Below are 23,481 nucleotides of genomic sequence, written 5' to 3'. Positions count from 1 at the left end.
GTTACTAATACACAGAAGCTTTGTGCTTGGAAGCAAGTAAAGTCAAAACACAGGACTGTTCTGAAGATGCATACAGAGTTAAGCCTCACCTTTGTGCCACAGAGAAAAATACACACTTGTTTAACAAAACCCCACACGAAGGATTGTTTAAAGCTTCCCAAGTAGAGCCAAACCAAGACTTTAGCACTTACCAAACAGTCAAATGTTTTTAAGAATGATCAGTAACACTAAGATATACAGAAAAAAAGTGTCTTTATTAGCATTGTTACAGGCAATGCATACATAAGAACTGATCCTTAAAGTGTACAACCCCCCAGCCAAGTTTAAAGCAAGAGAATCAGCAGATTGAGATCTATATTGTACACATGTGCAGTAACAGGATCTCTCTGGACTTTCCAACAGAATAGACTGAAATCACTTTACAAAAAAACGTAAATAAAAATAACACCCATTTTAAAAAAGTACCAGCTCCTAACAAGCTGGCATAGCATCAAAAATATCAAACAGGGGAGTTGTCCAATCATAAAGAGTTCCTGTAAGGTTTGAGTATTGCATCTTTCACACCCTGCATATGCCAGGCATTGAGTTTAAAGCTTAGTAAAAAATACACACCTAAGAGACAAGGTGGAGTTTAGATTTTAAATTTCAATTTTGTCAGTTGTTACTAAATTTTTTTAAATGCATCATCAGTATAATTATCATCATGACTGGATGGCAGCAGTACGAAGAGTGAACCTTTTCCCTTTGTTAAGAGTTCTGAAACTGAGTCAGTGTGAATTAGCAACATCCCTCTCTGGAATCTTTAGCTGGCATGACCTTATGCCAATTCCAAAAAAGCACCCTTAAAAAACTTTTAGCTTGTTTCTAAGTGGGTAAATATTTAAACTAGTTAGCAAAATTAAACACCAGAATTTTCAGAAGTTTTGTGCATAGTTAAATGCTGCAAGATGATTTCACATTTAATAAAGCAGACTTTAAAGAAGCAGCAATTTGCAAGAAAAGGTGTTCCCTTACAATATCAATCTTAGCTCAGGGGAAATGTGTGGGGGTTTTTTCCCAGCCTCTTGCAATTGCTTTTCATCTACACTGAATTTTAGTGCAAGTCATTAAATTGTTTGATATCCAGCATGGCTCCTCTTTCTGCCAATCAAGTAAGCAATCAAAACAATTAGAACAAGACCAGCAAGGGCTGCACCAACTATTATAGGGATCAGCATGTTATTTTCATCCAGTTGACATTCTTCCACTGAAGAGAGAAAAAAAGATCCATGTTAGGCACTAGTGCACCAACAGATGGCTATATCCAGAACTTCAAGCTTCTGCTCTCAGCACACAGATAAAACTGGCTCAAGTTAACTTCTAGCTTAGCTTGCCAACAACCAAAAGGAAGCCAAGTCCGCTAACTATGAGCATTCAGGATGAAGTCTTTCTAGTACTAGTTGTACGCACAATAGGGAGATTTATAATAATTGTTTCCTTCTCAAGAGCTGTTACTGTTATGCACAAGCTTAGCCATCATAAATACATCCATGCGACTCCTCCTCTAGCCATTTTGCTTTAACCACAGTCACAAAGGACAGCGTTAACTACAAGAGTCAGGAACTTCCCAGAACTTTGCCCCTTTCATACAACTGTCTCCATACAGTTAGGGGGGAAAGTTAACGTTCTTCCTTAACTCTTCTCTGAACCACAAGGAACAAGTCCTAATTATTTCAAAGCTTTTTACATACTTCTCGCACTAGCCTCAACTCAGACACCTTATCGGCCCCCCCAACATCTGTATAGGGCACACAGAGACTAAGCATAGCACCCACAAGCTGATGTTTGACTACAGAATATTATGTCTATATCAAAGTGTACTTCATGAATCTTAGGTTCTCCCCCAAAATATAAACATCTTACCTGCCCCAAATTTGTCTCCATCAATCTTGAAAACCTGGATCTGAACATTAAATACATTGACAAGGGCTTTGTCCGTGACCTGGAGATTCTCCTCAGCACTGCACTTGTAGGAGTTCCCTACTGTAGCTCTCAGCTCACTCATGCTGTTGTTCCACGCTTCAAACTTTGGATCTGTGTAAGAGAAAGTCTTATTACAAAATCCTGAAGAGCAGGAGCCGTAAGCTCATAGGGCTTAAATTCGATACATTCATCCCCAACATTTTCAACATGTTATTTAATGTAGGCAACCCTTAATATTTACAGAAGTAGTCACTGGAAGTAGACTTCTTAGAAGTCCCTACCTTTTGCTTCAGAAGGCAGAGTCGTGCTTACATTCACACCTTGCAGGAAGTATTTTTCAGTACTTGCATTCTTTAAAAAAAAAAAAAAAAAAAAAGAGAGAGAAACCAAACCAACAAACCAGTAGTTGTCATTTAAGCTAATGATATACAACATAAGCTGTTAACATTCATTAACATTCAGGTTCAATTCTGCATGCATTTTGAGAAAGCTTTTCAAAGGATAGTCCACAATTGGAATTAGCATCCAAAGGACGAGCTTAGTTGCACTTTAGGAGAGAAAAGCTACAGCAGGTATGCACCTTAGGGAGGATTACTCTGGGGGAAGGAAGGGGGGCAGAGAAAGGGGGACTGTCACCCCTCAGACTGCTGCCTTGACTTCCACACTACAGCTGTAGTCCCACCCGTACTGTAACCAGGCTAGTGCAAGGATCTCACCTGTGCTACAGATACAGCTTTAAAGCAGCTTGGTACCCCCCAGAGATGTGGGGAGTCATTTAATAGCAACAGGTCAAGGTGATCGCATTTGATTGATCCCACAAGTACTAAAAGGAGCACGAAGCTCTCTGACAAACACAGCGGATTCAGTCCTCAAGGGTACGCAGCTCTCATACAGCGCTGGGGCAGGGTTGTGGGAAACACGATTCCCAACCATCATAGGAGACCGTAAGACAAGCACACATGGCTTTTGGGCTGTACACAGAATATTAATGAGGACTTCAATCCAGTTCCAGACTTGCACGATTAGACGAGATGCCGACTTGTCACAGGCTGTTCCCAGTTTGGGCAAGAAGCTTTAGAGAGTAGGCAATACAATCTTAAAAGAAATTCCCATTCTAAAAAAAATGGATTTCTGTGTATACATATGTATGTGTGCATATATACATGTATGTATTCTTTCCTCACAAGTTACCAAGTATTAAACCCTCTAAATCCTAGTATTAAAAACAAAGGAATTATTTACTCCCCTTCCTGTAGTTGCCTCTTTTTTCTCTTGCACTTGCCCTGATTAGTTTTCCCACAGGAAAAGTCCTGCAGACCCTACACGCTTTGTCTAGAGATTCTTACCAATACAAAGTGGAAGATAACCCTTGTTTTCTCAAAAGTCAAATTCAAGAAGGCAGATGTATTGTCGCATCTCCCAGAAGAAGTGGTATTCTGTGGTATGAAATTCAGCAAATCCAATCCCATCTATGAGAGAAGAGAATCAATTATGACATTTGAAGAGACTAACACATCACCATACGTTCAGTCGACTTCTAGCTTGCTTGTACTCACATGCATACAGTGCTGTATTTGCCCACACGTTACAGGCAACCGGGCAGATGCACGTGCAAGTTGCAGGCTGGTGTAAGCTGCACCTGAGTTACCAGCTGGCACAGAGAACAAAGGACACCTTTGCAAGCCTCGAAGCTTTCTGCCGCCCTGACTGGCTGCTGCCAATAACCTGCTGCTTTCTCCCCACTAAACTTCTTTGGTCCTAGCAGCATAAGGAAAAACAGTAACCACCGCTACACAGGGGCAACGAGCTATAAAAAACTGCTTTGACACAATGGAGAAGCAATCAAGGGAACCACCCGTAAGCATGATCATCTTGCAAGTCACTTCAGTTCAAAATGCTCTAGCTTTGCCTGTGGTACACGATTATACCATCCTGTATCTGCAGAAGGCTGTGGGTTAAATGCACTTGCTAAACAATCAAGTAGAAACCTTTCAATAGCTCTTAGCTGATCCTCATATGACTTTGGAAAACCTATTTGCCACCTCCTCACTGATCGTTACACTAGAAATCAGCTGTTCCAGCAGAGCTAGAATGACATGCTACAGCACGCAGCTTAGGGAACTTCACACAATTAAGGTGGCTAAAACACAGTTGCCATCATAACCAGCTTCTGTACAGCCACACACCAGCTATCAGTGCTCACGATGTTACTTCTCAGTGATCATCATCAATAAATGCAATAGATTCCTTTGCACCACCACATACAGCATTAAGCAGGTAAATCCTATACGGATACCACCCTCCGCACACCAGGTCCTTTATCACTGAGATCCAACTTAAATTATGGCTGCTTTTGTGCAGTTTGTTTGCCTGCACTTGTCCTACTTAGCTCAGATTAAGCCACAGGATAGGAAGAAGCAGCTTGTGATCAAAGGTCCATACAACAAAGCTTTACTGAACATAAAGGTTTGCTGACTCTTGGTCATTGTTTCCTATTGAGGGCCTTCAGCAGTCCCTCTGGGATTACTCATAGCTTTGCCTGACGAGTTAGCAGGTAATGGGTTTGTCCATGGGGCTGGTGAGCTCGGCTTTACATCAACAATGGAGGGAAAGAACCTGTGCCAGGGCTGGGTCCTACATAAACCATGTAGCATTTTTGCTGTTAAAATCAGCCATTAAGTAGCTCTTAACCATTAAAGTCAAATCCAAGCCTCTTCGGTGCTGGCTGGAAGTTAGCTAAGTCACAAGCCTGTCCAGTTTTACTGTCAGTGAACAAATTATTACAGTAGTAATAATTTTCCCTTCTAATAGTCATTCACCGTTTTCATTCAGGCGCCTCAAGCCAAATTCCTGTATTTTATTTAACAGTTTAAAAATCTTGTTTAGACAGCATCTTTGATAATAGGACTCCCCCTACCCATATCTTGATAATTTTTACTGCTTCTGTGGAATGACTGCATATACTTGCTGGATTTGACAGACAAGTTTAGTACTCTTACTGAATGGAAAAATCTTTAATGACAACTTTCAGTAGAAGAGAACTGTTTGAATCATCACTAGTCTAGTCCAAGTTAAGCAATGCAAATAAGAGGACAATCATGGATGAACACTACAAAGAACTAGGATTTTTAAAGAAACAAGTTAGCCTATAATAATTTACCAAGTCTTCCCCAAAGAAGGAATCTGAAGGCTTTGAAAAAAGAAAAAATGTACCTTTTGATCTTTTTTTTGATAGGTGATATTAAGCTGTAACCCCATGTAGGCAAGTACACAGGTTCCATTTGGACCAGTCACATTGTATTTACCAACTGCAGGATTTGGGGGGGATGCAGTTGGTGCTGGGCTAGTTGTTGGAACCTGGCTAGTATTCTGTTTAGGAGTTGTAGGCACTATAGCAGTAGTAGATACCATATCTTCAGCACATTCTGTCTCTGGGGAGAAAGGAAAACAGTCATTACCAAACAAAATGAAGCTGTGGGATGAGCTACCTTTTTAATCCTCGAGGGAAAGGAGAACACAATTTCAAGTAGCTTTTCCTAATAGAAGATAATAAAAGCTGAGAAACACAATGGTAAAGCATTACCTGAACTCTTGTTGCAAAGTTTGAGACACTTTAAAAGCCTGGCATGTGAAAATGACACCTCTGCTGTTATTTACAGAAGTTCACGGTGACCGCATCTGCTTTCATTCATGTCTGTCATTTCACTTTGCCATCAAGTCAGGATAAATAAGATACTGCTATGTTGACAGAGCCAGCAACACTGAGATGACTGCCCCTCAGACACTCTGGGCGCTCGTGTGGTAGAAGCAGAGGAACAGTTCTCCTGCCCACTGTTAAAAGTGGTCTCCCAGGAGATGTGTTGCTCTCCTTCCCCTCCATCCCTCAGTTACACCACCAGGTTGTGAGGACTCCATGTCATTATTTTGGCAATGCCCACAGTAACATTAAAATACTACTGGACCTCTCGTGTCCTCGTAGCAGTGCTGTGGCTCTTCTATCCTTAACAAAGGGATTCTAAGACACTGCTTCTGATGGTAAAGGTTCTGCTATATACTCTCAAGTCCACCCTCCCGTCAGAGTCCTGCATTAGTAGCCACCCACCACCAGGGTACAAGGCTGAGTGAAGATGTGCAAGACTGCCTTCTCTTTTCATCCAGTTCAGCAGCAACTTCCAAGGCAAAAGGAGACAGAGCAGCGACACCGATTTATTTGCCAGAGTACTAAGAAACACCTGGCAGCAAGATCTTAACTTGATCTGGGAGCCAAGAAGGTTCCTGCCTTGAACATCTAAGCCAAAACCAAAGGTCATAGCAAAGACATTACTGTAGTAGAGGCTTCCATGTTCCAAGCCAAGGTCATCTCCATGTCAGGGATAACAGCTTGCAACATTATAAGGACGACAGCAACTGCAACAGCAGTCAATTCTGACTCAGAGGGCCTACTTCTAAAATGTGATCCATACATATCTTGCAGGCACTAGGTATCTAGTAAATAGCCTCTGAACTTAAAAAGCAACTTAACTTTCCATTATGGGTCAGAAAGAACTCTAATCACACCTTCTGAAGTCACACAGACTCCAACATGCACACTTTCCTTTTTCTACTCCATTTCTGGAAAGTCAAAGAGCAAAGGGAAGGTGGATGAATGGAGGAGTAACCCTATCTTTTGTAGACTAATACTGGTCAGGTCCCCAGATGTGATCATTTCCTAACAAATAAACCAAACGGCACCTTTACTTGGTACTTCAGTGGAGGATTTCCCTCCATCTGCAAGACCTCAACACATACAGCCTCTTACTCAAGTTGGCAGAGATGGAAACAACCAAATCACTTCAAGTGGAAGCTTGTCCTAGGTCGAGTCTTGAAACAGTATTTTTACTGAACTGATTTACAGCATAGCACCTAGTAACTCTTCAAGACAGATTTGAAGATGAGACGAATTCTTACATCTTTTTCTGACAGTTACAGGAAAGCAGCTGACAAAACTACCAAAACAGATAAAATGAAAGCCTCCTTTTCTTCAGAGCTGCAGATAATCACTACCGTAACCTCAGTCACTAACTTCTAGGTACATTGACAGAAGTTACCATCACTAGTGATACACTGATGCACTGAACGCTGACTCTTCTTCCCTTCAGTGAGCCTTGCCCAGATTACCAGCAGAAATACCCTCTAAGGAAAGAGCTGCAGGGAAAAAAGTTAAGGGAGAATTCCAGATCTAAAGTTTTATCAATAACTAACTGCCAAAAGGACAGGGGACATCTCAAGCCTACAAGAATGGAAAGAAGGAACTGATCTGGAAAGAACAATGTGATTTCAGGGTCAAAAAGATTAAAAAAAAAAAAAAGGACAAAGTGAGAATTCTTTAACCATCTGAATTAAAAAAACAAAACAAAGCAAGGAGATCACTCATTGTGCAGTAGGAAAAAAAAAATATCTGGGTGCAGACCCAAGACAGTAATAAAAACTTAGGGATGATGATAATTTAAAGAAAAAAACTGCACATGGCAGTATGGATAACTGGAATGTAGAAACAAAAAAACCCCAAACCCAGAAAACAAAAAGCTTGAACTCAGACCAGTGTCTATCCCAGGATCATAGGAAATCACTTGTTTTTTTTCTGAGGATCAATAGTTTCATCAAGACAGTGATACCACAGGATGGAGAAAAGCAACTTTGGGGAAGTGATCATGGCAAATTAAAGCACTTATATTAATCTAAAAAAGAAAAGAAGGAAGTATAGGAATAGCAAATAAAGCAAATGCTGACAAACTTGTGTTGCATAAGGAACACCCTCCAGAAATAATGCAATATTGATTTTTTTTTAACCTAAGGACTATGTAAGAACAAATAATAGGTGGTCTTAAAAGGAAAAGTACTACACAGTAGGGAGATTTTATTGAAGTTTTGTAGAAGTTAAAAACCAGGTTTTCCCAACCTCATGGCTTATGTTCAAGCCTGCTGATAACTGATCACTTATCATACTTATCCGGTATGATAACTGCATCAAGATATCATATTTAAAAAATGAGATAGTTCTGAAGACTGGAGTAATAGAAATCAGATTTTTTTTTTTTTTTTTTTTTTTTAAGTTACAAATGTAGGTCCACAACTTTGCTGCAAACGAGTTCATTGAAAAGGCTGATCAAGACTCATCACACATCTGCCTCACATGACACACTGAAATCTGAGCCAGTCATGCAAGGCAGCTGTAAAAGAAGTCAATGCCGGTATTATCATGCATCAGTCAAGGTATTTTTCAGCGATAAGGGACAAGGTAGAGATACTCCTGTAGAAGGCACCTGTTTAGTGAATCCATCCCATGCCAGCACTGACTACCCTTGTTTTTAAGATTCATTTCAACCTAACAGATGCATAAATGGGATTGACAGCATAAGAAAAGTTCTACATTTCCCAAAGAAGATGAAGACTTCTTACTTGCCCCAAAAGCAAGGAAAAGACTTATCACTCCTTAAGATAGCATGGGTGATCAGTTTACATGGCTCTTCATTTGAAGAGTGTTGCCACAAAAGCAAAGGACACCATGAAGTAGTTTGTCTTCTAATAGTTATAGCAGTGAAATTCTGAAATGCTTTTCAATACAAGCAATTAGGACAAGAAGTCGCTTTGTGATTGAGCCTGACAGAGAAAGAACATCACTGTTACAGCTTACATAAAGCCTCCTGTAGGAAGATGTACATATCTGCTCCCTACAGACCAGTTCTCTATTGTCTGCCATTATATCACTAATTTTCTCCAGAGCACACAGTAACTAGTTCAGATTACTCTGGTAGAGGCATAATACTTGGAAGTTATCAGATACTTCTTAAACTAGGATTCTGGCCCTATGCCCAGCTGACATGTTTACACCAATATATACTCATAAACAGAAGGAATGTTCCCTAATACCTGTACAAAACCCACAGGAACACAGTGCACTATCTTCTGCTCATAGATGCTGACACCCCTACAGAGGAAACCTGAAGCAGGTCCATTCATGTCACAAGATGCTGCTATCAGAGCTTCAGATCCAGTTTGCACCTGCCTAAATATGATTAGTCAGGACATAAAACGAAATAATCTGTTATTGGAAACACTAGCTCACCAAGTACATTTTCTGCTACAAGATACCTACTGTTCGTACTGAAAGTGCCATTTGTGAGATAGGCTTCCAAAGTAACGTTGCTAAAAGTAACGTTCACACTCTTCATATTGACATGCTTGGCGTTGATGCATCTGTATTTTGTGCCCATACGTGCCTGAATAGTAGTTTTATGCGATACTTTCTTCACTTCTCCTGTAAAAAGATTACATTGCATTAGTGTGTAACAGTATTTACAGAAACAAATCAGTATTATATCTGGAAGGGTTACACAATGAGAACAGGAAGTTTTCATTTTACCTGCAGTTGAATTATGGAATAAAGTTGCATCTGACAGATTGTAGTGGAAAACTAGCTCTTCGACTTGGTAGTTGTCTGCATGTTCTGAGAAATTCAGGCTTAATGAATGTCCCGCTCCAAAACCCAATACCAGAATTGGATGAGATTTATTACCATTACCGCATGAGCTCTGTGACTCTACTGTAGCATTTTGTGGAAGGAAAAAGTGTGCAAACTGTAGGGTAGAAAACAAAACACATGTAAATGGGATGACAGAACAGCTTTTCCTTACTGCTTTTTAAATATCCTATGAAACTGTTATAAAACATACAGCTGACATTCATATGTGCTATAAGATGTCTACTTATATACCTGTATATAGCAAGTAGCATGTTACTGGCACTCACATTTCTAAGAATATTGCTCTCTGAAATTAGAGGACAAAACAGTACATATTTACAGCACCTCTTAAGACTTCTTTTCCCTCCCTAAAGCAGCACTATGAATTTGCAGGTACTTCTGTACTAGGTGAATCAAATCTGGCAAACTCTGCATATGTGACAATGGAAGAATTTAAGCTTTGCTTCTTGTAATACAATTGAGCAAGAGCAAAAGCAAACGGTACAGCCTACATAGTTTGGCTATAATACTTGGAGTTTATTACATATTGAGAAGTAACGTGGTACCTGAAGACCAATACAATATTTACTGGAAAGTTTTGAGCTTACTGCTTACAAGAAGGAACAGCCGAAAGCATGCTATGAAAGCAGCCACCTCTGAGTGCAAACTTCCATACCAGTATCAGCAGGATTTCAAACCATCAGCACCACTGAAAAAGTGGACTAAGCAATATAACTCTCAGCTCAAACCACACATAGCAAGTGCACCACTGGCAAAGCAGTAGGATTTTTTTTAATCTCACATTACACTGATGGCTAGGAAAAAAAAAAATTAAAAAAAAAAAAAAATCAACAAGAGTGCCTCAAAATATGCAACTGCAATGAGATTACAAATAACCCACAATTCCTGTTCAGTAGTAAAGGTACCAAAAAAAGTAAACTGAAAAGCAGATTATTTGTGAATAAAAATTCTTAGCTTTCCATTAACAGGCTTTTGCTGTTAATATGGAACAACTTTTATGCACTGCACTAGTCTGCGCATACATTGGAAGCTAGAGATTCACTTAGCAAGATGATCAGAGATTTTAGGGAAGTTTAAAAGCTACATGCCAATGGACATTTCAGTTCAGATTTAGTCCATTTAAAGTACGACCGAGTTCACCAAAAGACAACTGATAGCATTTTTGCCTTTACGGTTCCAATGAAAGCTACTTTAGCTACCAATAGGGCTGGTGTGGAATTTCAGTCACAAAAGTAATTTCACACACGTGGTGTTTGTGGTGGTTTCAGGCAGCCTTAACCCTGCTTAATTAGAAGAAGCATCCATAATAAAGAAAAGTTGATGCAACATGACTGGAAGGGGGGAAATCTTTGCTGAAGCAGTTTTTCCTGCTTAAGTATTTGTTCAAAGTTTAAATACCGCGCACATGCAGAAATACCGCACATTTTATAAACACAAGTTAGACACAAGCAGTCAGATACTCCCCTTACCTCTTTTTGCCCATGGCTTTTGTATTCCACTGAGAAGGCTACTGTCAGATCAGCAATTATGCAGACCTTACCACTTGAATCTTTCACCTCAAATGAAGAGGAAGCCTGTAAAAAGCCTGTTAAGAATGACAAATGGTTAACATGGTGTCACGTAAGTTTTTATTTTTGATCCCAAAGAGACAAATACATACAACCGTACATTTTAGGAGTACATCCTAAACAGCAGTTGAGTTTGGAAACTTGGGCATTAACGGTCTCTATACTAGCTTCAGCATCACTGACGCACAAGAGGACAAATTTAACGCCCCATTTATAAAAAGACAAAGCCACCCAAACTGAAACTGTTGACATGCTGGGTCCTCAGAGGGTAAGAAAAACTTGCAACAAACACCAGTCATACTGTTCAAGGCAGCTACTTAGTGTTCACCCTACACAGCAACTATTTTGCAAGCTTCAGCCAGAACTGACTTAGCATATTTGATCCCGTGTGCCTGTAGTGCGCAGCCTTCCCCCTGCAGCACACCAAGCAGCCTTCATTCCCGCTGTACCAGGACACTCAGCTGTACATGCACTGAATGCAGCATTTAGAAAGCTTGGATTGACTGCAGATGTTTTAGAGGGACTGCCAAAAATAGCGTGATGGAGCGTGCCACCCTTGCCAGGAGAAATTCTCTTTAATGTCATCGGGCTCTCCGCACTTGAGAGGAGGATGGGGGCCAAGACCTTGACACAGACAGAGGTTACGTCTTCCTGACTGGTTTAACCTCAGACCAAGCTGCTGACAAAAGCACAGCTTCTCCCCCGACTCGCTCCCCTCCAGCCCCAGCGCTCAGAGCACTGGTACAACTGACCACACCAGTAGCGACTTAATCAGGTAAGAACATGTGCCCAGAGGAACGCAGGATCATCCCTTCTGACAGCAGCACGGACTTCGGCCAGCGTCCACTGCCAATGGAAGCTTCACCTAGGGCATGTGTTGTGGCAGGCTGGATACAGATGGAAAGCTGGTCATCTCATATGTCATTTGCGGTAAGGGCTAACTGATAGTGCTCCTGTATCTGAAATCATACCAAGGTGTTCCGAGTTCTTTATTGTAGAGCATTTTATTTTTCTGATTCTCCATTTGTCGCCCCACACACATCCGAAACAAACTTTGCTGCAAAAAGCCTGCACCGTTTTCATGCTGACACTTTATCAGCTTGCATTTGCAACAACTTCAGTCTTGCAGAAAACCTGATAAAAAAGCAGCTGCAAGACATAAACCACTATCTCAAGCAAATAAGCTTTCAAGAGTCAAACATGCTAATCCATTCAACTGCTGATATAGCAAAAAGATCCAGCTGAGGGATTATCCATTAGCTAGCTTCCCTCCTCAAGAAGTTTTCAAAAAGAAAATCCCAATTTTAAAACTTTTCACTACAAAACTATGGTCCATACAATTGTATTAAGACAATTATTAGGAAAAATTGGACTTTTATCAGCTGGACTTTGGTAGAAGGCCCTTCAGTTGTAGGAACACACTGGAAACAATTTCTCTGGCACTCAGCAAGCCTTTTCCCTTGTTGCCTTCCCTTTAGCAACAATATACCCTCCCCCAGCACCAAAGCGGGCCAAAACTTAAGCTGTAATTCATACACTTTACCCTGTTGTTTAAAGAATCTGGACTTGAAATCAGTGATAGACAGAAGAAAGAAATTGCTTATGAATAGATAGTGTAGAAAACTGGTATTTCAAAGCAAAACTGTCCTACCTTTGCCTTTATGTCCAGCTCAATGTTCATTAAGGAACACATATTCACAAAGAAAATGTTATTTATTGCAGTTCAGAGCAGTACCAGCAACAGTCGATGCTCCTCTGCATGGAAGTTTCAATTCGCACAGTTCCCTTCAATTTGAACTTACATCTGGAACTTGTTTACGTTTTACCCAAGCACTTGTTTTCTCAAGAGCAACAAGAGAACTGCTTACACTTTCTTGTAGATTTCTAGCACAGCATAGAAAGCAGCGCAGAGGCAGGGAACAAGTCCATGGCTACTTGAACTAACACCACAAATGGAAAATGTGCCAGAATGAAAACCTTCAGTGTGCATGCTGACTCCCTTGTTTGATAGCTATTTAAAATCTTGGCAATTTTAGAGCTTAAAATAAACAAGTAATAGGCAGTAAAAGAACAAAAGAAGAGGGAAAAAAAAATCAGTTTTAAAAAGAAACACGGGGGGAAAGAAAACACTGAAAAACAATTAAGAAAAATGTTGCTGACCTAAAGGAAAATGTGACAGACCTGCCCATTATAGATGATTCAGAGAACAACAAAAGACAATGCAGAGGTACCAGAAAGCACCAAATGGAAGACAGATTCTGGAAATGAAGAGCTGACAAATCACCCTCAGCAAGATTAAGTAACAGAGAACAAGGGGTGCGAACAAACAGTAAAAAATACCACCTGCATAAGTACTAGATTTTTGCAAAGTTAAGTTCACACCATGATATGAATCCCGATTTCGTTAGTGTGGAACAAACGCTATAAAGCCCCATTCCTTCTTACGAAATGTTCAGCAGCTGCTGGGTTTGCAGTGTCAGTGATAGACAGACACATCCAGCACAAGACACTGAGCTGTCCTCGATGAAGTGGCAAGTGGGCTGTTCCACTGCGAGTAAGCCGGCGCGCACGAGGATGGCGATCAGAGAGAGCACTGTGCTGCAGCACCATCTGCTCCCGTGGTCTTGGAGAAATGCGGATGAAACCAAATAAACATAAGGGACATAAGAGCAAAGAAAAATTAGCAAAAAACACTGAAGAACAGATCAAGACACTGAAGGAAAGAAAGTTCTGCTTACTCTTCGCTCCAGCCAGTTTAAAGCAGAGGAACAGTTCGCTGGGTTTTGCAGGAAAGCAGCTGTTGAGTTTGTGAAGGCAGTTTCAGAGTCAACTAGTGATTAATGCATGAATCATCACCAGCCCACAAACAGTAAGAGCCTACAGTTAAAATGTCAAGAATACAGAAAAGCAAACTGATGTTGAATCAATCCGTCATGGGAATATTTCTAATTAAGTTACATAAAGCATTGCTCAATTTTATCATGGCATATCTACAAGTTGAGAATATTGCTTGTACTTCTCATAACAATATTGTTCTTTGCTGTTTAACATGAACTGATAAAACCTCCAGCTTCTTAACTTCAGACTTTAAATGCTCTTCTTAAACTGCAGCACCCTGTTTGACAACTATGTGTGGTAGAGCAAGTGCAGTACTTCAGATTTACACACAGCTGAACAGCTCCTAGACTTTTAAATAGCAAAAGGTAAGTCTTGCTAAGTTCATTATTCACTTGGCCGGAAATGTTATGTTATGGATATCTAGTAGAAGAATCATCAAAAACGTACTAGAAGAAAGAAAATTCACTTAATTCAGATGCTTCCTTTGTATTTCAATAGGTTCTGAAAAAGGGCTGCTTATATATTTATTCTAGCTACATACTTTCAATTGAAAATCATAAAATAATCTCCCCCTTTATACCCCATTTCTGAAATTATAGTCTCACGCAAGAAGAGATTGAAGGTAAAACTGTTGAAGCAACAGCTAGTTATGTTACTTGAATTAAATCCAGCATCCTTGCTTATCTAACATACCTACATCAAAAAACCAAGCAGAGTATAACACACTGAGATGCAATAAACAAGTCAAACAAAACTAAGACTTTCTTGGTTATATAACAATTCATCTTCAAGAAATCTACCTCAAAAATGTAAGTTTGTTTTAAACTGAAAACTACAAAGCTAACAAAACAATATAGCACATTTGAACAATCTAAATCTGGGCCCTTTTGAACATGGCTCTTAGAATGGCAGGATTCCCCATCCCTTGACCACACAAAGAGACTTTCAGGTTTCAAACTTTTTATAATTGAAATCCTGTTAGCCAGGCACAGCTACCCTTGGATTACTCTCCCATATAACAGAAACCTACTAAGGGAGAAAGATGAATGGTTGTTGTGCTCTAAAAAAGCGAGCATATGTTAATGGCAATTGTTTACACTGTCTGCTTGCAAAGAGCACTTCTGTTACTATAGTTAATGATTTACTTTGTCTCCAACTAGAAACATGGAACATTGACAATAAGGATCTCAAACACAAAAGCTACTTTTAAATAATTTGGGTTTTGTTACTATAGTCATGTTTCCTGCATAAGTAAAAACCTCTTCACTATTTTTCTTCTTCCCTCTTGGAAGAAAGGACAGAAAGCCATCCAAATCCACCTGGGCACATATTCCACACCATCAGCAGTTTAAGTGATACAGATGTCTAGTGGATGGGACTGTTCGCAGTTACATTGAGTGACTATGGCATTAAGGAGGAAAACCATGGCTGAAGCTCCCCACGAGTGCCATGACAGTGGTTCAGAGCATCACACCCACAGCCTGGTCATACACAAAGACTCTCCTCTGCTACAGCCTACCCTGTAATTACCGTGCAGCAGTACTCTGCAGGTAAGGGATGCTTGCTGACTGATGCCAGCACTACACAATCATTCTGTACCTAAGCTACAGCAGTGCTGTGTTGCCCGGCACCTTTGCCCAGATGTTCTCAGGGTATACACAACAAACACTGCTATCTATGGGGCATTAATCCAAGGAGATAAGAAATGCTGGTTCCCATCTAAAGAAGGTTTATTTTCTATTGTACACGTGAACAGAAATGCCCAGTAATTTACTCATTCTGACAGTTTGGAAGGATCCTGTCATCTCAGTGCCATTTTGTGAACAAAGTGGTGACCTTAGTCACCACTTTAGACTCCTAAATCTATGCCAGAGAGGAGAATGGAAAAATCCCTGAGGAATTATGCTCTCCTCTAATCACTTGTCTTCTAAGGTAAGCATCACTCCCAGAGGGACACCTGGTTCAAGTCCTTTCTCAGAAGATTGAGTCAAGATCACTTGCTTAGGATCCAGGATCTATACTACCTTGGGATAGTACAGAAAAAACAAGAACTTAAAAAATAATACATTTTTTGAAATATCACACTATTTACTAACCCTAACATTTCTGGTGAACAACTGAAAGGAGGAAAAATCCTTTAACAGACTCGCTGTATGAACCACCGTGTGAGACAAGATGGGCTCCACAAAATTATGAGTTACATTTATCTGTCACCAACGGACTCAGAAGACGGAACACTGGCTATCTGGAAAGCATAGCAAGAAAATACAAGGCTGGACTCACTTCAACTGCTGTTGGACACACCTGAACACAAACACAGTGGTAGAAAGGGGGAACAGAGCTTTACTTCAAGGATAGATGAGAGTACTTGAGGGGAGAAGAGAATCAGCTGCACTTGTGCAGGTGCAGCACCTGATTACATTGAGTTCCTGATCCAGCCCTAGAAGATGCATCCTTGCCAACTAAGACACAAGTTCATGCAGTCTCAGATTATGTTTTCGATATTGTTGTTTTCCATTAAGGCAGTAAACATTTTGTTTCTTGATTCAAGTTTGCAGATGAATAACCTCTGTCTTTATAAAAAAGTTTATAACAGTACAAAACCATTAAGAAAGAAAGGCTATTTAGCAACTGTACACTTGCCATTTGGCCAGAGAATTGCACAATTGCATCAAGTTTAGTCACATGAAGCTTCTTTACAGTTTCCTATCTAGAGGAAGGAAGTCTTGGGATAGTGCTACAGCAGCTGATTACATGAGTCCACTGGGAGGTCTGAACTCCCGTGGCTAGACCCTTTTCAATGACACAAGTCCATTTTGCACTTGCTCTGGTCAGTGCTGCTGTATCACATCACACAACTAGCACACATCCTTCAAGCTAGCTGGCAGTCCCAAATAATGTGTTGGAGGAAGGTGCACTGGGTTGACAATTTAAAGAGAAAGCCTCCCCAGAGGAGAGGCTATTGGAAAAAAGATAATAAACCAACTGCCTGAGTAAAATCACTCTCCTAGTCCTATCGAAAAGAGAGCACATCTCACCCCCGAGTAAAGACATACTGGCATTCCCATATTACATAAACTCAGTCCTGCCTTGTTAACGCATCGGAAGCCACTGAAGTTTAATACATGAAAACTAAATGTATTAAGTGCAGACTACTGCACTCAAGCCTGAACACTGGAGAAGGAACAGCTAGACAAGTGCCCACTGCGCAGAGCTGAACCGCATCTGAAACTCTACTCTACTGCCAGGGTGCTACCAACACTCACACTTTGAATTACAGTAGAAAAAGTAGCACTGACAGTGGTGCTGTCAAGCGACAGAGAAGGTTAAGAAACTGTTACCCTTAGATCGAAAGGGACACCAGTCCATCTTGAAGTCAGATGCACAAAAAACATGGAAGCCTGATTTACCAAAACAGAAGGTACATTTTAAAATATATAATTTAGAATTAAGACAATGCAAGGAAGATTTGAAATAGCTGCAAGTAACTACTGCCACTCACATACCCAAAAAAGTCTCCTGCCAAGCTGAAGAGAATAAATACCAAGAAATCCATTATGGCACCAAGCTTTCTCAAGGAATTTCCAAATAATCATGTCTGACTTGAGAGAAAAGACAAACTGTTGCAGTTAAGCTGCAACAAGCAAAGGTGAGGCGTGCCTTCATAGTGCTAGAAATGTTATCTTTAAGACATAGAAAGGCCAGAGAAAACAGTAGTTAACTTCTCTATAAAATATCCATCTTTCTTTGACTAGGGTTCCTCTGTACCTAGAGGTAATTCTTCAGTTTATTGTCTGCTACTGATTAGAAAATATCCTATTCACTACAGAACAATCCAGAAGCAAGTTACACCAAAAATGAAACTTCAGTCAGCCTGAATAGGAACCTAGGGAGCATACCTCAAAAGCAGCACGCCAAGGAGTGTTCTTACTCAGCAAGTGAGAAGTTACTTTACAAGTCACAAAACCTGCCTAAGTCAAAGCTGAGTAACCTATCACACAATGACAGGCTTGGGACTAGCACACAAATTCAGATCCTTAGAGACTGTGTCAACACACTTAAAGAAGCTATCAAGCAAACACTACTATGGGCAGCGCTTGGCAAAACAGTGTTTCGAAAGTCACACAACATAAAAGCAGTTATATTTTGTGAAAACTAATTTATACACGGTCTCAGTTCCATACAGCTAGCAATGCCAAAACTGAGGAAAACAATACAAAGCCAAATTATGCACTGGCTGGAATTTATTATCCACATTTCTCTCAACGACCCCTACACTGGTAGCAAGGTTTGAAATTCCCCTTCGGACTAGAGTTGTGCAATATAAGCACGTGGATTATGCGTCAATAACCCTGAAATGGCATCACACTATCTCGTCGAACTCATTTTTCCTTCCCCACATCTCATATGCTTCATTATTTACTCACTAATACTGAATCCATGCCTGACTCTAAACTTAGATTTTCAGAGATGTTTTTTCTGATGCATTTGTGTTTCAGTAAGGAAAAAAACTACAGGTGCTCTAGGACTCAAAGAGCAGAAGTAGCTCTGTTGGGCTTGGCACACATCCCGACTGACCCATCATGCTGAACAAGCATCATCTTCCTCCATATTTCAAAATGCAGCAGCTAAGTTTCAGGGGAGGTACTTCATTTCCCATAGCCCCCTTTCCCTATATTTATCACTGTACTACTACCTAAATCATTCCATATGCACGTTTGATATTAGTGGGGAAATTCATCACGAAATACTTAATGCTGACATATGAAATATTCAGCTTAGTGCTTGCTGCTCAATGTCGATGGAAAACCGAAACAGTAAGTGAGGTGTGGTGAGGTATTCTGGAGGAAAAAAAAATTTCTATTATCCCAAAGTCAAGGCATTGCCAAACAAGCTTTCACATCTGACCCACCCATGCTAATCCTTCAGCCTCCTATGATCATTACCTTATCCTCATCAGCGTTCACTCAGATGACTAAAAGGCTGCAAACGAGCTAAATATATCTAAAGAATTCAGCTCATATCTTCTCATTATCTCATATTCTTTTCCCCTCACTACCACCCAAGCCCCACACTCTGGCAGAAGATCTGTACTCCAAGAGGGGGTCTCTACTTGCACCACCAAAGTTTTCCCCTGAGACTGTAGGATAAAGTTATGTAGAAACATCCAGCTACTAGACACTGGTACAAAGTCCCGATTGTCAGTAAATAGTTACTCTGTAGTAAAATAAACTAGTCTGTTGCCTCAGCTGCAGAAACCTAACAGATCTGACATGCCAGAAAGTAGTAATTAAGCAGGGGAAGACTACTACATTCCCAGAAAATATTAGCTGTGGTGCCACCTAAAAGCCATGGAGGCTGATCAGAAGGCAAACAAAAGCAATTCTTCATTTAAGCCATAATTACATTAAACAAGCCGTACAAAGAACTCCCACTATAACACCAGTTCAATGCCACTTAAGTTGCCAATCCTAAAAAGCAAGTCTGATAGCGCTAAGTCACAGTGCTTGTTAGACTGGCTCACAAGAGCTGGATACTTGAACTGCTCAGTGCCCCTTTGAGCGACATCTTTCTTTCCGGCTCAGTGAAACCGAAGTACCGTCAACAATGATAAAGATATTTACTACCAAAGAAAAGTTACAAGAGTTTCAAAGGCTGTCATAATCTCCAAAACGACAGCAGATAGCCGTTCTCAACCGCTGCTTTATTCAGGAAACATTTTCTCTAGCTGCTGAAGAGGTTTCCTTCACTGCGAAGACCACACTTCAGAAACTTGATAGTGTCGTGCGATGTGGCTTTCAAGGCAAGAAACCCAGAGCAAGGTAGTTATCAGTAAACAGGCACGACACGCTTCCTCGTAAAACAGCCTCGCTGCGCTAACAAACCTTCTCACCGGCGCGCTAAAACCTCTCTGCTCCAGCGGCGTTTCAGATTTCCCTCAAGATACGGCAGGATGAGAGCCGTTCAGCGAGGCAGCACGAAAAGAGCCCCCGTTTCTAGCCATGACATCAGCGGTGCCTGCGTTTCCGCGCCTCCCGAGCGGCAAAGCCGTATTCCCAGCTTCTTCCCGGCGCGCCGTCCCTGGATCCAGCGCGGACGCTCAGACCAACGCTCCCGCCCGCTACACGGTTCCCCCGCACCCGGTGCGGGGAGGGAAGACCCCCCCCACCGCCACAGGACCAGCCGCCCCCCTCACCACAGGACCAGCCGCCCGCCTCACCGGGCTCCTCACAGGCCGCGGCAGCCCCGCCCCCCCCCCCCCCCCCCTTACCGAGCAGGGCGGCCGCCGCCAGCAGCCCCCGGGCGCCAGCCATGGCGGGGGGCAGGGGACGAGGCGAAGCGGCACCGGAGGGAGACCGGAGAAGGGGCGAGAGCGGCGGCGGCGGGCGGGGGGGGGCGGCGGCGGCAGCGCACCCCGCTCGGGAGAGTGGCGACGGCCCCGGCCGGTCATAGGGCCTCTGACGTCACCCGGCGAAGGCGGCGGGAAGGCTCTCGCGAGAGCAAGGGGGGGCGGGGCGGGTTGTCTGTGGGGAATGGCGGAGGGACGGGGCTGCGTGTGAGGGGAGGCGGTGGGCGAGGGCGGGAAGCGGCTTCGGTGGGGAGTTAGCCCGCCGGAGCTCGGCGTTGCCTCCAGAATATGTTTCTTGCCACTGAGTTTAAAGGCAGTCTGAGGTAAATACCGTCGTCTTGCGTAGGACTGGTTCGGTCCCAGCTGTGTAAACGCACTGGAAGTTAACGGTCTGTTACCTCTGAAGTGATGCCTCCGTCTATACCTGTGTAGACATATAATCCACATACGTGTCCCAAGCCGAAGCTTGTGGTTGCATGGGTAAAATTAGCTGCGCTTTCACGTGGTTTCGGATGTCGTCTGGTGTTTTGGTTAACAAGAATTTTAAGAATTCCCTTTGTTTTGAGAAAACTAGAAAAAAAGAGGTGAAGTTAGTCTATCAGCTTTCTCGGGGGTTAGCACAGTAGTGGAGATAGGGAGCCCAGGCCATTTGATCACTTTGCAATTCAATGCTCTTTCTTATCTAAGCTGTTAAGGATATGCTTTCCTCATCTGAAACCTCAGAAGTACTTTGCTCCTGAAATCCCATTTCTGGTGCTGTTGGAAAGTGTGCCAATAGCAGGGTGCTTCTGCTTTCTCAGGATGACTGCAATGTCATCCCTCTCCTCATTACAGTGTACACCGGATTACTCCGTTCTCAGGCAGAATCGTTTATGCTCCCAAGCTGCCTTCATACATTTTTACTTGGAACCAATTTGAAATGCAGTTTCGCTGCTACCAGCTGCTAAACTCAAGTCCAGCTATTCTACACTTGATGACCTTTCCCTGATGTCTGTCTCAGTTCACTTACACTTCCCATTTCCCCAAAACATCCTAGAGAAGTTCATTTGCTCTTCAGGGTGGCTTGGGGATCTGCCTTTCTTTTTCAGTGCTATTGGTATAAGCAGACATTTCTTTCTTAATGCTGCATTTTTAGAGACAGTAATGTTTTATTTAGTTTGTTTGCTTTTCCCTGCAGCACTTCTAGCAGTCTGTCTTCTTGCCACGTATTGCCAAAAGCAGAAGTTAGTCAGCTTGAAAAAGGACGTAAGGAACAGCTCTGGTCAAGTGTTTGAATGAGTCATCTGCAGAGGAGTTGAGGTTAATGGAGGTGGGACATGGGTTGTTCTTCTCATTTTTTTAATCGCTGTTTTTGGAACCTGCACCAGGAGTGGAGGAAGGTCTGCGGAATACTTGAAGTCTGCCAGAAAACAAAATAGAGAGGGAGGCCCAACCCAGTCAGGTTTAAACTTGCTGTGCAGTAGTCTGCCCCTCTACTGGAAAATTGGTAGGCGTCTATGAATTGAAAAATGATGACAGGTGCTTGGATTACTACCAATTAATATCAATACATAAGTTGCATCAAGCAACAATATTGTGGCAAGAGATTGGTAAATAAAGAACGTAAGGCTATCGGCAGAGAATGATGTTGATCTTGCGTGCTGTGGATCATTAGGTTACTAAGCCTTTTGTAGCAGTGTAGAAACCGCACAATAACCAATTTCCACATCACTGTCAGTAGAACTATTACCAGGGTGTTTGTTAGCCCATTTTCCTAATGGAACAAGTCTTATGCAACCACATTGGCCATCAGCCTCACTGCTCAATTACTTGTTGGCTGACATCAATCAAACTTGATAGCAGGGTAAGACATAAACAAACATGAAGTAACAGCTTCTATAAAAGCTGGTGTATAGACAGCCCAGAGATCCAAATTAGCGCCGTCACCGAGGGAAGTGTAGTCCATACCCAGCCCCTGCGCATTTTGTTTGACAGAACTGCTGGCCAGCCAACACACACACAGTTCCAGATTAACCATGGTACACCTCCTAGCCCCTCTTCAGAGCCGTGGATGCAGAATGGCTGCTTATGGGGAAGAACATGGGAAATACCCACAAGATCTAGGAGACGTTACTACAGTATGAACTGTTCTGCAAAGTCGAGGCAGAGTACTAGCACGGGAGACAAGAGCACAGGTTGGGAATTTTTACCAGGAAAGAATTTCCATGGAATACAACTCCATTTTTCCTGTAGCCTTTTGCTGTGTATTGTCTGACTTCACAGGGTTACTTTCTTTCTGAAGAGACTTGCTAGGAATAGATAACCAAGGCTGTGGTACAGAGTCTGCTCTCCCTAGTGCACGTGTCAAAGATCATACACCTACAAACAGGCCTGTGTGCCTAACAAATCAATGCACTGAAGTTGCCTGAAAGGTGTGTAATGTTTTTTCCACAGATGTATAGCACAAAGAAAGAAAGAAGGAAGCCGCAGCAGACCAAGGGAGTTAAATGATAAACCCAGGTTCAGATAAAGGAATAGAGGGGAAGCTAAAATACAGAACTAAGAAAACAGGACAGAAGGAGCAGGCAGGAAGGAGGCTGTTGGTGGCTGGTAAAGGAGAGCTGTAATTGCCAGACTTGGGACTCACCTGCAAGTCAGCCATCAGCCTGCATGGTGAGGCTTACACTCACTTTCCCCCAGGAAATGTTGGGCTAGATGACAGGGCATCACATTTAGGAAAACTGCTTTTTAAATACATGTAACATATAGTCTGGATGAGTTATCTGAATGTTTAAGTTAAACTGAGTTAAACTGGAAAGTTTCAAGTCAAATTGGAAGGTTTTGGTAAGATTGGAGAGCCCCTGCCTGAATCCCAGATTCCTGCTGTTATTTTTGTCATTCCATAGAAGTTGCTACACAATTTGTTCCAAGGATGCTGAATTGCCAAGATTCAGGTTTTCAAGACATCTTCTGAACATAGATGTGCTACAGAGGAAATATGTTACTTTGCTACAGCCTGATGTCTTCAACACTGGGTGATCTTCCAGGAAAAAATGTTTAGCAACCTCTGCCCTGTGGGCACAACTCGGGGGGTGATGTGAACCCAAATAGCCAGCATCAAACCAACAGCTAGTAGAGACTGGATGCTCAGCCAAATTCTATCACCAGCTATCACAAAGCAATCAAATGCAGCTATTTTGCTATGAAGAAGTGATTACCATGCTGATTAATAAACTAACCGTTTACCTGTTTGGTTCAGCATA

The 23,481-nt window shown here is 41.9% G+C and overlaps 1 protein-coding gene across 1 annotated transcript; it reads right to left on the bottom strand.

The window, feature by feature from the left end:
* Nucleotides 1-235: 235 nt before the first annotated feature.
* LAMP1 (lysosomal associated membrane protein 1) lies at nt 236-20,351 on the bottom strand. Its single transcript, XM_029998667.2, has 9 exons — nt 20,162-20,351; nt 10,954-11,069; nt 9,365-9,578; nt 9,098-9,259; nt 5,176-5,393; nt 3,309-3,431; nt 2,244-2,313; nt 1,903-2,073; nt 236-1,246 (listed from the first exon to the last, which is right to left on the bottom strand). Exons 1-9 carry the CDS (start codon nt 20,202-20,204, stop codon nt 1,107-1,109), a joined length of 1,257 nt encoding a protein of 418 aa, XP_029854527.1. The 5' UTR covers nt 20,205-20,351; the 3' UTR covers nt 236-1,106.
* Nucleotides 20,352-23,481: the final 3,130 nt, after the last annotated feature.

The sequence above is a fragment of the Aquila chrysaetos genome, chromosome 23 (assembly GCF_900496995.4).
Source record: "Aquila chrysaetos chrysaetos chromosome 23, bAquChr1.4, whole genome shotgun sequence".
NCBI lineage: Eukaryota > Metazoa > Chordata > Aves > Accipitriformes > Accipitridae > Aquila > Aquila chrysaetos.
Note: the sequence above shows the minus strand (reverse complement) of the source record. Positions and strands in the feature narration are given on the sequence as shown.